The sequence below is a fragment of the Dendrobates tinctorius genome, unplaced genomic scaffold, assembly GCF_039654945.1.
Source record: "Dendrobates tinctorius isolate UK_male_01 unplaced genomic scaffold, ASM3965494v1 ptg000015l, whole genome shotgun sequence".
In the NCBI taxonomy this organism is placed as follows: Eukaryota; Metazoa; Chordata; class Amphibia; order Anura; family Dendrobatidae; genus Dendrobates; species Dendrobates tinctorius.
In genome coordinates, this window is record NW_027361683.1 from 13,746,373 (window position 1) to 13,760,492 (window position 14,120).

General features: G+C 40.1%; 1 protein-coding gene across 1 annotated transcript in view; it reads left to right on the plus strand.

The window, feature by feature from the left end:
- GRIK3 (glutamate ionotropic receptor kainate type subunit 3) overlaps positions 1-14,120 on the plus strand; it is a 990,088-nt gene that overhangs the window by 483,882 nt on the left and 492,086 nt on the right. The window contains exon 7 of the mRNA XM_073562506.1: positions 3,246-3,389. Coding sequence (XP_073418607.1) covers positions 3,246-3,389 — 144 coding nt within the window. The remainder of the gene's footprint in view (positions 1-3,245; positions 3,390-14,120) is intronic.

Here is a 14,120-nt window from a genome sequence, read left to right on the forward strand (position 1 = left end):
CTATATTAGCAAATTCTTCTATCCGCTACAAAATAATTTTGAAGCCTCTTTTCCTACAACTTTGCATTATGCAGTTTCTCTGTTACTGCTGCTGGAAATGTTGAGAAGAAGAAACGTTCAGTTCTCAAGAAGTCATTTTCAGAAAAAATAAAAGAGAAATGTCACAATGCTAAGCACTGAGAAAAGATGCTCCAGTATTGTTATGTTATGGCAAGAGATGGACAAACCTGAACGGTAAAGTTCGGGTACCAGACACCTAGTGTCCATTCACAGACCCCGAACATGGACTTCTCCCAAACAGATGGAGAATTCTATTTTTCCTTATTTTTATTTGGAAAATAATAAATGAGTATAAGAGGGTTGGGGAGTTTTTATTATAAAATAAAATACTTATAAAATAATATATTTTTTAGCTTAATGAAAAAAGAGGTTTGGAACCGTGTTAAGCCCCCGTTACACATAGCGATATCACTAGCAATATCACTGAAACGTCACCGATTTTGTGACGTTATAGCGATATTGCTAGCGATATCGCTATGTCTGATACTTACCTCCGACCCGCTCCCCCGCTGGTTATCGCTGGTCGCGCGAGAACGTCCTGGACCATTTCTCGTCGTCAGCTTCCTGCTGGGCTTCCTGTGCTGCCGACGAGCGACACGTGGACGCGGGTGGCAGGATGTCAGGATCGCCTCATCTGACCGGTAAGTAGCGACCCCCGACCCCTGCTATATCTTCAAAATATTTGAAGAAACCTTATTTATATACAGTGGAGAGCACATGCATGGTGTGATACATGAACATTTCAATAAACAAACACTGAGCTTGAAGAGAGAATCCTTAATTAGGTAAGATTAGATAAGTGGTGTGAATTGTTATTGTGTGTTTGTTTATTGAAATGTCCATGTATCACACCAGGCATGTGCTTTATACTGTATATAAATAAGGCTTCTTCAAATATTTTGTTATATCAGTCTGATGAAGGGACATAAGCAGTCCCGAAAGCTTGCTTTGTAACATCATTCACTATAATTTGCTCGCCATTAAAAGGTATCACACCCACAAGATTCCTATTTTGTTTCTCTCACTGAGAGCACTTTATATATTTTTTTAGTTTAAACTTATGTGGTTAGTAATGGGTTCCTCTAATAGATGCCTCTCCATTACTAACCGCTGGGCTTGATGTCAGCCAACATTACAAAGCAGACATCAACTCCAATATTATTAACTCACTTGCCATGGCACCAGGGCAGATGGGAAAAGTTGGGCAAAGAGTCAAAATTGGCGCATCTAATAGATGCACCTTTTCTGGGCCAGCTGCGGTCTGCTATTTTTATGCTGAGGAAAACCTAAATATCCAAGGCCCCTTCCCAGTCTGAGAATATCTGAGCCCAGTTTTCTGCTTTATCTTGGCTAGTAGTTAATAATGGCAGGGACCCCACTTTTTTATTATTTATTTAAATAATTTTGAAAGATATGGCATGTGCTCCCCTTTATTTTTGATAACCGGCCAAGATAACACTGACAGCTGAGGGCTGCAGCCAGTAGCTGTCAATTTTACCTGCACTGGTTATCAAGAATAGAGGGGAGCCCACAACATTTTTTTCTTTTACTTATTTCTTACACAGGCAATGGCTGGTGAAGACATTCAACATCATAAGCCTGCTCTCATTGCTATCAGCAAGACCAGGAGTACGATGATGAGAGTAACACTCTCATCAGCCGACACCTGTTACCAATGGTAAACTTTTTACCACCAGTCACAGCTACTGTCTCTCATGCTGTCATCTTGGGAACTGCAGCGCTTTGAACGGTGATAGCGAATTTACCGCCAATCAGAGATGGTGTTTTCCTCGCTGTCACACAGATAGCAGCATGGAAAATACAAGATTTCAGGACCCCCATTTGTGTTAGAGTTCAGGATCAATTTGACTAAAACAAGTTCAACTAAACCTGATGGATCCAAACATCCACAGGTCTGCCCATCACTAGTCATGGCAAAGGCAAGTATGTACCAAAACAGTCTTACCAAGAGATTCATGCGCACTAATACTCTATGGATGATCAAGTTACTATTGCCTTTGTTGTATTAGAGAAAGGTGGGTAAGGGTTCATTCAGATGTCATCTTCTCACATACAAGCTCTATCCATATTTTTACGACTAGAACTCTTACCTATTTTAGTCAATGGGGCTGCTCACAGACATGTATTTTTTGCAGACTGAGTGTTCTTCACCAAAAATAAAGAGACATTTCTATTTTTGATGTGAACCATGGATAAAACTTGTTAAAGCAAGTCTTTAGGTCCATGAAAAAATTGGACAGTATTCAGATGCCATCCATCTGCAATCCATGCATGGTACAATTTTCAGATTTGTTTGAAGCTTGAAAAAACTTCTAGAATGCCAAAACCCTGATGAAACTTTGATGATAAAAAATGGAACACTGAACAACCACTGATGAAAATCTGATGCAAAACACAGAGGCATAAAGGAAAGTTTATTCTGATGAGGGTGCAGCTTCAAGGGGTTGTCTGGTGTAAACAAGTTATCATCTACCCTTTGATAAGTGATAACTTGTAGACCAGTAGGGATCCAACCAATAAGACTCACTCAATTTGGCAAAACGTGGTAATCTTATTCCCATTATAATGAAACAGCAGTGTGCATGCTCAACCTGTGCGCCATTCATTCCCTATTGGACTGTCAAGTGTTGTGCTTGACTTTTATAGCACTCATAGAGACTGAATTGAGCAGTGGTTGGGCGTTTGACCTACTAAACCATTTTGTAATGGGGTCAAAAGTTCTCTGATCTTAACTATTAGGCCGGGATCACACATGCGAGCAACACGGCCGAGTTTTGCATGTTAATACCCGGCACTGCCGCTGGCACTTGGGAGCGGAGCGTGCAGCTCCATGTATTGCTATGCGGCCGCACGCTCCAATCTGAGTGCCGGCGGAAGTGCCGGGTGTTAACATGCGAGACTCGGCTGTGTTTCTCGCATGTGTGATCCTGGCCTTAGTGTGATCCCAAGCAGTTTAATCCTGCACCGATTAGCAAGAAATTACCTATCCAGTATTTAGGTGTCACCTTGTTTTAACCAGACAATCACTTCAAGTAAAACATTAATGGTAGACTTGACTTGGTGTGCAAATCTGCTGTTCTATTTTGTGTTGTGGTGAACACTGTATATACCAAATAAAGTTGTGAGATTATTGTCAATCCCAATGAAATTCCCCTTTATTTTAGACAGATGCTGCTCTGACATACGACGCGGTTCATATTGTATCTGTTTGCTATCAGAGGGCACCCCAGATGACGGTCAACTCATTGCAATGCCATCGACATAAAGCTTGGAGATTTGGCAATCGCTTTATGAACTTCATAAAAGAGGTAAAATACCAACTTGACAACCATTTAGTGTAACTTTTATGCTAGGTAAGTTGTAAAACAGATGGGTTTTGCCATATACAGTAACTCTAGGTATACAGGTAATCTTTAGATACAACTGGACCTTTCCTCCTTCCACACGCTCTCCATAGGTCATCTTCTCTCTTTGTTAGAAATCCAAATCCATTGTAAGCTATCCATCAAGAAATAGGTTAGATAAGATGAAGAGTATACATTTTTCGTAGTAAATAAGTAACCAAAGAAGTTTTCCATGGCACAGAATATAGGGAAATCTGTATAATCCAGCATTGGGACACTGGAAATGAATTAATCTATGGCAGATTGATTGCTGTTGGATATGTCTGCTCTCCTGACATGTCTATTTAGATAATATATCTGCCTTGAAATAACAATTATGTTGCATCTTTTCTTGGAATTTTACTGTGTGTTTACTCTGTTATTCTTCTTGGAAATTTTTAACAAATTAACAACTGAACTTTTCCATTCTCTTTGTTAAGCATCAAATCAAAATTGTCCAAAATAAGGAAGGCACTTCAGCAAAGTTCAATAACAAAAACTCTCATACATGAGGTCCAAGTGGAAGAACAAGAAGAGATCCACATGCAAATACCATTAAATGTAGACTTTATTGAATGGATAATATTAAAAAAACAAGGTATAAAGAAGCAAAATGCTGTCAAGAGACACAAAAGCAGAAAATGAGGGGAATATTGCACAAAAATACTAATAATGGTGATAACAATAATGGGGGTAAAATGTACATATAATAGCTGCCCCTGTAAGGTGGCAGAGAATGTTCAGAAATATAAGACTTATGTGAACAACACCTCTACATAATCATCCCCTCAATTGTGGACACAACCAGAAACTGGGGAACCAGTAAGCATAAGGCAATGTCAATCACAATGTCATAGAGCCTAAAAAACCAAAGTATTAATAACGCTATAATAACTGTAATTTACCTATGTGCTGTCAAAGGTTATATTACTGGTAAAATGGTGGCCACAGTATTCTGCTCGGCATCCCCTCATTCTGACTTTTGTTTCACTGACAGCGTCTTCCGGGGGTGTCCGACGGATGAAGCTGGCGGTGAAACGTGCCAGGGGTCGGGGTGAGGGGATGCCAAGCAGACTACTGTGGCCACCATTTTACTGGTAATATAACCTTAATCATCAGCAAATAGGTAAAATACAGCTATTATAGCATTGTTATTACTTTCTGGTTGTTAGGCTCTATGACATTGTGATTGACATTGCCTTATGTTTACTGGTTACTCGGTTTCAGGTTGTGTCCACAACTGAGGGGATGATTATATAGAGTTGTTGTTTACATACTGTATATACTCGTGTATAAGCCGACCCCCTTAATTTTGCCACAAAAAACTGGGAAAACTTATTGACTTGCGAATAAGCCTAGGGTGGAAAATGCAGCAGCTACTGGTAGAATCATAGAATCATAGACTCGTAGAGTTGGAAGGGAACTCCTGGGCCATCTGGACCAACCCCCTGCTCAAAACAGGATTCGCCAAATCATCCCAGACAGATATCTGTCCAGTCTCTGTTTGAAGACTTCTATTGATGGAGAACTCACCACCTCTCGTGGCAGCCTGTTCCACTCATTGATCACTCTAACGGTCAAAAGTTTTTTCTAATATCTAATCTGTGTCTCCTCCCATTCAGTTTCATCCCATTGCTTCTAGTCTTTCCTTGTGCAAATGAGAATAAAGATGATCCTCCTGCAATGTGACAGCCCTTGATATATTTGTAGACAGCTATTAAGTCTCCTCTCAGTCTTCTCTTTTGCAAGCTAAACATTCCCAAATCCTGCAACCTTTCCTCATAAGACAGGGCTTGCAGACTGGTCACCATTCTGGTCACTCTTTTCTGAACTTGCTCCAGTTTGTTGATGTCTTTTTTAAAATGTGGCGCCCAAAACTGGACACAGTATTCCAGATGAGGTCTGACCAAAGAGGAGTAGAGGGCAATAATGACTTCACGTGATCTAGACTGTATGCTTCTGTTAATACATCCTAGAATTGCATTTGCCTTTTTTGCTGCTGCATCACACTGTTGACTCATATTCAGCCTGTGATCTATTAGTATACCCAAGTCTTTTTCACATGTGTTGTTGCTTAGCCCTATTCCTCCCATTCTGTATATGCTTTTTCATTTTTATTGCCCAGATGCACTACTTTGCATTTTTCACTGTTAAAAACCATTCTGTTAGTTGCTGCCCACTGCTCCAGTTTATTTATATCTTTTTGAATCTTCTCTCTCTTTTCTCTAGTATTAGCTATCCCTCCTATCTTTGTGTCATCAGCAAATTTAGTCAGTTTACCCTCAATTCCTTCATCTAAATCGTTGATAAAGATGTTGAACAATATAGGGCCCAGGACAGAGCCCTGTGGTACCCCACTTGAGACATTCTTCCAACTGGATGCGCAGCCATTTACGACCACTCTTTGGGTCCGATCACTAAGCCAGTTATGAATCCACCTAACAGTTGCCTTGTACATTCCATACTTAGGCATTTTTTCAATAAGGATTGTGTGAGATACTTTATCAAATGCTTTGCTGAAGTCAAGATATACTATATCAACAGCATTTCCCGGATCCACCCATCAGTTAGCCAAGTGTTTCATCACTGTATTTCTGTTTATAGATATCCTGGATTCTTCTATTCCCTTAATAGGACAGTGAGAAAACAGATGCCAAATAGGAATTTAAAAGTTCGGCCTTCTCAACATCCTGTCTTAGCATTTCATCATTTTCATCCTGTAAAAATGCTATAGCATCTTTGACTTTTCTCTTACTTTTGACATATCCCCATAAATTTCATAAAAATCCCATAAATTTCATAAATAAAAATAGATACGAATAAAAGTAAAATCAATTGAGACATTATTAGGTTAAATGTTTTTGAATAGCCATATTGAATCAGGAGCCTCATATAATGCTCCATACAGCTCATGATGTGTCCCATAAGATGCTCCATACAAAATATGCCCCATATAATGCTGCACGAAGGTTAATAATGGCCCCATATGCTGCTCCATGAAGGTTATGGCCCCATAAGACGTTCCATAGATTATGCCCCATATGCTGCCCCATAAAATGTTCCATAGAATAGGCCCCATAAGATGCTCCATAGATTATGCCCACATAAGATGCTCTATAGATTAGGCTCCATATGCTGCCCCATAAGATGCTCCATAGAATATGCCCCCATATGCTTCTCCCATAAGATGCTCCATTGAATATCCCCCATATGCTGCCCCATAAGATGCTCCATTGAATATGCTTCCATATGCTGCCCCCATAAGATGCTCCACTGAATATGCTTCCATATGCTGCTTTCATAAGATGATCCATTGAATATGCCCCCATATGCTGCCCCCATAAGATGCTCCATTGAATATGTCCCCATATGCTGCCCCATAAGATGCTCCACTGAATATGCCCCTATATGCTGCCCCCATAAGGTGCTCCATTGAATATGCCCCATATGCTGCCCCATAAGATGCTCCATTGAATATGCTTCCATATGCTGCCCCCATAAGATGCTCCACTGAATATGCTTCCATATGCTGCTTTCATAAGATGATCCATTGAATATGCCCCCATATGCTGCCCCCATAAGATGCTCCATTGAATATGTCCCCATATGCTGCCCCCATAAGATGCTCCACTGAATATGCCCCTATATGCTGCCCCCATAAGGTGCTCCATTGAATATGCCCCGATATGCTGCCCACATAACATGCTCCATTGAATATGCCCCCATATTCTGCCCCCATAAGATGCTCCATTGAATATGCCCCCGAAAGATGCTCTATTGAATATGCCCCATAAGATGCTCCATTGAATATGCCCCTATAAGATTCCCCATAGATTATGCCCCCATATATTGCTGCTGACGGCTACTGCAGGTATTAAAAAAAAGACATACTCACCTCTCGCCGCTAGGGGCCAGGTGCCGGTGTGCTGAGCAGGTGGACATCGGCACACTATGGGGGAACAGGTGTCACTACTGTCTCAGGACCCGGCACCTGAGATATTCACCTGTCCCGGTTCCAACGCTGCTTGCGGCTGTCTGCCTGCCGGGTCCCGCAGTCAGTGACTGTTCAGGCAGAGGACGTGCACTGACTATGTCATCGCACCCTCTGCTGCCTTACGTCACTGACAGAGGGACCCAGTAGGCATACAATGGCGAGCAGCGTTGGAACCGGGACAGGTGAATATAGCATATACTTACCTTCCCCTGGTGCGATGTCTGCAGTTCCATTCTCCCATGGTCTCTCTTCCTTCAGCGGTCACATGGTACTGCTCATTAAAGTCATAAATATGCGCATATTCATGACTTTAATGAGCGGTACCATGTGACCGCTGTAGGAAGGAAGGGAGACCATGGGACAAGCAGGGGGGCTGCAGAGACCACGCCAGGGGGAGTCAGTATGATGTGACACCCCCACTCCCCCTCCCCCACCTATCCCCTGGCTATATGACTCGCGTATAAGCCGAGAGGGGCACTTTCAGCCCCAAAAATGGGCTGAATATCTCGGCTTATATGCGAGTATATATGGTAAATCATATATTTCTGAACAACATTTTCTGCCACCTTATAGGGGGAGCAGCTATTATATGTACATTTTATCCCCATTATTGTTATCACCATTATTGTTATTTTTGTGCAATATTCCCCTCATTTTCTGCTTTGAGTCTCTTGATGGCATTTTGCTTTTTTTTATACCTCTTTTTTTAATATTATACATATTAAAAATTAATATATGAAAAATTGAATAGTATCTGCATGTGGATCTCTTCGTGTTCTCCCACTTGGATCTCATGTATGGGAGCTTTTGTTGCTGATCTTTGTTAAACAAGTACATGGTTTGACATTACCAGCACTGATTGGGCAATGTAAAATTGAGAACGAACATGCACCATTGAAGAAAGCAATATTACAACATTATGAATATATGAGGAATTCTAGAAATGTGTTATAAGAGCTGTTAGCTGTTGGCTATCCTATTGCAGGACTATATAAATGGCTCATATATACAGTTGGCAACTTGTAGATAGAGGGATATTAATGGGATAAGTAACTGATCCCTAATATAAGTGCTATGATAATAGTCATCAAGGCTGAGGGGATTTACAACTTTTATGCACTGAGCTTAAGGGCTTTACCAGATTACAAGCACTAAAAATATAGGTTAACATTACATCTCTTTGAAGTTCATGACTGCCTCTGGCTGTAGTGCATTAACAGAATATAGGCGACCAAAATAGCAGCCTATATTCTCTACTGGGTCTATGAGTAAATTACTGATAATGTTATATACCTTTCAGCCCAAAGGTTAATATAAAAATACGATGTTTTATTTATCTAAACTCTATATTAGAAAAGGTGCAAAATAAATGTTTACCTTTATTATGGATAGCAGAGAATATATGCATCACAATGGTACATTAGGTATTCAGGTTTTGCACATTTCATACTACATACTTGGGGGTATATTGTACTCTATATTACATGTAAACATTTCCCTGTGTCCATTAAGTAGAAGAAAACATTGCAGGCAGCATAAGCAAATGCCCAGTAACAGAGGCATGGCTAGGATTTGGGCACATAGTGGGCTAAACACATCTGAATGAGTCCCCATAGTTCCCCTATGCACATTATGTTGGGTCTATAGCTCCCCTATACACAGTATGATGTCCCTTCAGCTCCCTTATACACAGTATGAGGCACCCACAGCTCCCCTATACATAATATGATACCTACATATCCCACTAAATACAGAATATTGTCCTTACTGCTTTTGTATAGACAGTTTGATGTCCACGCAGCTCCTCTATGCACAGTATGATGTCCCCACAACTCCCCTTTACACAATAAGATGGACCTACAGTTCCTCTATACACAGAATAATGTCCCCATAGCTCATCTCTGCACAGTATGATGGGTTCACTGCTCCCCTATGCACAGGATAATGGTCCAACAGCTCTCCTATACACAGTATGATGTCAACACTGTTCCCATATACACTGTATAAGATGACAGGTCTAAAGTGACCTGCGGCCTACAGAATGGAGAAAAGTGGTGCAGGGAAAACATGTCTCCCTGCTCTACTGTAGAGTTTACCTGAATTGGAAGCTGCACAGTTCAATATAGTTAAGGTGGCTGCTCTGAGTGGACCATTTTGATTGAGGACCCCAAAGTGATGGCCTCTTATGTCCTCCCAGTACCTCCACTACTGCCCAGTAAGTTCATTCATCTATCCTATATCTATCTATCCATCCATCTATCTATCTATCTATCTATCTATCTATCCCATATCTATCTATCCCATATATATCTATCTATCTATCTATCTATCTATCTATCTATCTACCTATCCCATATCTATCTATCTATCTAGTCCATCAAAGATGAAAGCAGCACACCATGGAGACTTCAATTAGAATGATGTTTATTAGCCCATCGGGCTAAGTGCCCATACAGCAACGTTTTGGTCCAAAAAAAGGCGATGCTGACCTTTCTCAATTTTTGAGGTTTGGTATATGCCTGGAAAGCTTGCACCCATCTGTTTTTTCCTTCTTTTGTGCTGCTTTTTCACTTTCTTTAAATATCTATATCTATCTATCTATCAATTGGTGACCACTAGGAGTAAAAGGGCCCCTGTGCGAGAGTTGTGCATGGGTTCCCTATTCTTACAGGGAAACATAACAGGTTCAGAGATGTGCACACTCTCCTGCTGTAGCAATGATTTTCCTCTGCTTTCCCTGATATTTCTTTACACATTGCAGCAGTGATGTCTGACTACTGCAGAGTTTGTACCATTTAACTTGCAAATTCCCTTTTCAGAGAGGAAGAAGACTCTATAGCGCCACCTGATGGTAGTAGCGATTCTACTAGTCACAATCAACCCTTTAACGACTCTTGTAATATGACTTAGGATAAAAGCCAAATCAGAATCTTAATTTGCAGAAACAGTGTTTCGAGCTATTGGCTCTCCTCAGTGCAAAGTATGAGATCTGATTTGGCTAGGTGAGAGGCTCTGGATGTCTAAGGGGTAAGGCTTCTCCTTGTGGAGAGTGACATACCATACCAGCTCTGGCTTGGCATTATTACTAAGCCCATTGATTGGCTGCAGCCTATATACAGAAACCAGAGGCAGCTAGTAAAGATACAATGTTAAGCAGTGGAGTATGCATATCTCTGATTTTATTATTTTACCAATTACAATCCTATGGTTATAAAAAAAAGTTAAAATATACTGTAAAACCCCTTTAAGTAACATATGTCATACAGAACATTATAAAATTTCAGAGAATACCATACCACATAAGAACACAGCATTTTTCACGTACTGGTCTAGCTTAATACATGTGGACATGGTGTGCAATCTAGCATACAGCATAAACCACTCTCTGTCTTCCAAAATAAGCAGACCGTTCTCTGTAGTCTAACTTGTTTAATAGTGAACAGGTATAGAACATGCAGCAAAACTATAAGAATACAAACAACATAGATAAGTATTAGGCAAATAATCACACAGCTAACACTTACAATTAACAGGAAAGCATAAAGTGTGATGCAAACTTGAATATGGAAATACACAAATCTCTAATAATCACATCTCCTTTCTGCTGGCTGCTATACAGTTAATCACATTTCTGTACAATATTGTATTACAAGAACATAGATATTAATCTTACCAGATATGCTTTACCAGTATAGCAAATTACAGGAGAGCAAATAAACAGGTGTGTCCCAGGAGGTACACAGAAGAAAATGGAGCCTCTTCTTCCCAGCATACCTTGCGTTAATCTCACAATGCAACACTCTATTTGCTGCTAGAGACACAGGTTATAAATTTCGCCACCACTAGAAGGCGCTATAACGCAACAAATCAGCACATAAATGTGAACATATTGCCCTTTATTCAGATGGGCAGAACACATACGACTTAGGGAGCACACATTAGACGTATCTCATGAGTACAGTGTACCGCCACATACTCTACACAAGCTCAGCGCACGCGTCACATAGGTCACACATTAGCCACGTCACATAAGTATAGTACTTTACAGCAGCACATAGGTCACACTCTGCTATACACCTGGTGAAAGAGTTCCTTTAAGAAATTAAAGCTGACATGAAGGTGTTTGGCAGCATGTCCAATTTTTCTGTTAGTTTTGACAAATGATAAGATAGACATTGACATTTTGTGAGTGAATTGTATCTATAACACATTAAGACTCTGTTCTCGTCTTCACCAATTGTTTTGGTTAATGATAGAACCTACAATGCATGCCTTTCAGTGGATCCAAGTCGCGCCTTGATCGCCCAATTGTGTTATAACGGGTCTTCTCCTGGTTCTACTGTGGTTTCAGTCATTCTGACTAGAGTAGCACTAAATGGTGCACTATTCTATTTATCAAATGTACCGTAACTGAAGACGGAGGCTGTGAGCATCGGCATGGACATGGCTTTGTTAGACTACCGTGATACATTTTCTGATCAAATTTTGGATATGATCAATACTGATATTCAGTGTTTATAAATATTAGATACTTTTTTTGATGAACCAAAAAATGATGGCGGAAATAATTTAAAATGACATTTTCTTCCATTTAATGATAAGCATTTGCATTAAAAAGCATTTCTTTTTGAGAAAACTCATAAAGCAATAGTGTCCTCTAGGGGCTGGTATAATAGCTTAGCAGCACAGGATTCAAGTTGCTTTTTTACAGTTTGATTTTTGCATCTTAATAGATTTTAGGAAAATGCTGCAATTTGGAAATAAGCATAAGAATGACATTAACATTTTCAGCGTCTTCATACCGAATATTTTCATGCTGAATTTTATCATTGAACCTTGACCATGGCTGGTAAAAATGAAGGATTAATAAATCAGTCTTTTGTTCTGAGCTAACAACTAGAATATTAGATATAGATATAGACTTGCCAAGTTTTTGAATGGTCAAAGAAGGACGCATAGAGTATATTGCATAGATATTTAATTGTTCAAATGGCAGAAAATCGTAAAATAATGTACATTGGAGTCAATTAAATAGACAAATACTTAAAACAAGTTAAACAAATAATTTTTGGAAGAATGCAGTAAGTTTGTACAAAAAAAAACAATGGATGACACTCAGACCAATGTTTTTCACGTGTTCGTTTTTTTTCCTCTGTCGGAGCTGGTCTGGGGAAAACAATCTCTGCATGTCCGAGTGGATCGCAGTCTGCCATGCAAGTCAGAGCTTGATCAGAGTCTGATGTGCATAATTGACCCAATTCTCTCGGAATCTACGGTTGTCTGCACCAAGCCAAATGCACAATTTACCCTGCTTTAGCGGTAGAAGTGGCCTCCTTGCCTCTTGTACCCAAGTCCTGCACAGGTTGCATCAATGGTATGTCCGCCTCTGGGTTGTGGTAGAAGTTATTGACAAAAGTTATGGGACATTCCTCTTAATAATTAGATTCAGGTTTTTCATTCAATCTCATTGCCACGAGTTTATAAAATCCAACATCTTGCCATGCATGCTGTCTCTTCCAATATCTATGAAAGAATGGGTCATTGAGTTCCCTGAATTTGAGCATGGTCCTATAACAGAATGCCAAAGTTGTAACAAATCAGTTCATTACATTTCCTCTAACGTATGTATTTCATAATCAATTGTGAGCAGTTCTCAGTACTACTGAGAAGTGAAAGTGTTTAGGAATCACAGCAGCTGAACCACAAAGTGTCAGACCACGGAAAGTCAAAGTTTGCCGAATGCTGAAGCACACAGGGTATAAAAGTTGCCAAAGCTCTCCATGGTTGAACTGCTGCCTGCAAGCCTTACTTCTCCAAGCACAATACTAAGTGATGGGTGGAGTGCTGTAAAGCACCCACAACTGAACTGGTTTTATGCAGAATGAAAAATAAGTATCTGACCTCATAAATGTTTTTTGGATGAATAAGCAATAATTCCCAAAGGCACACTCCAAAACCTTTTAAAGAAAACTTTCCCAGAATAGTGGAAGCTGTTATAGTTGCAAAGGGAGGAACAAAACCATATATTTATACCTTTTGATTTAGAATGGGATATCATAAAAGCACCTGCAGGTATAATGAGTAGGTGTCCCAGTACTTTAGCCTATACATTATATTACTGAGGCAACCATTATTTAATGGAAAGTTCTTTTTTTGCTCCCTCTGATATCTGTTGCACGCTTTCATTCTTATGGATTGGTGCGCAGGCTGTAAGAAACCACAATATGCCTGGCACCTGGGTCCTGCATCTTGTATTCTGAATCTATTGTTATATCTTGATCTTCAGTACTTTGGATTGCTTTTATATGGAATTCAAAGGGATAGTACCAGGAATGAGTAGCTATCTTGCCTCTATGAACTCAGAAAGCAGGTTATCAAGTTTACATGAGCCATTGCTCTAACTGTGCATGCATAACCCAATAACAAGCAATGCTGGTAGCTATGTCTTTGAGCAACTTAAAATGCCATATTCTTCGGACTATAAGACGCACCAGACCTTAAGACGCACCCCAAATTTTCAGAAGAAAAATAGGGAAAAAAATTAATGTGTCAAATGGGGGTCTGTCTTACAGTCTGAATTCAGCTTACCGGGAGTGGTCACAGGGGAGCGTGGTCACTGGTTGTTCGGTGGTCCAGGCTGGTGGGTGGCCTCCAGTAAATAC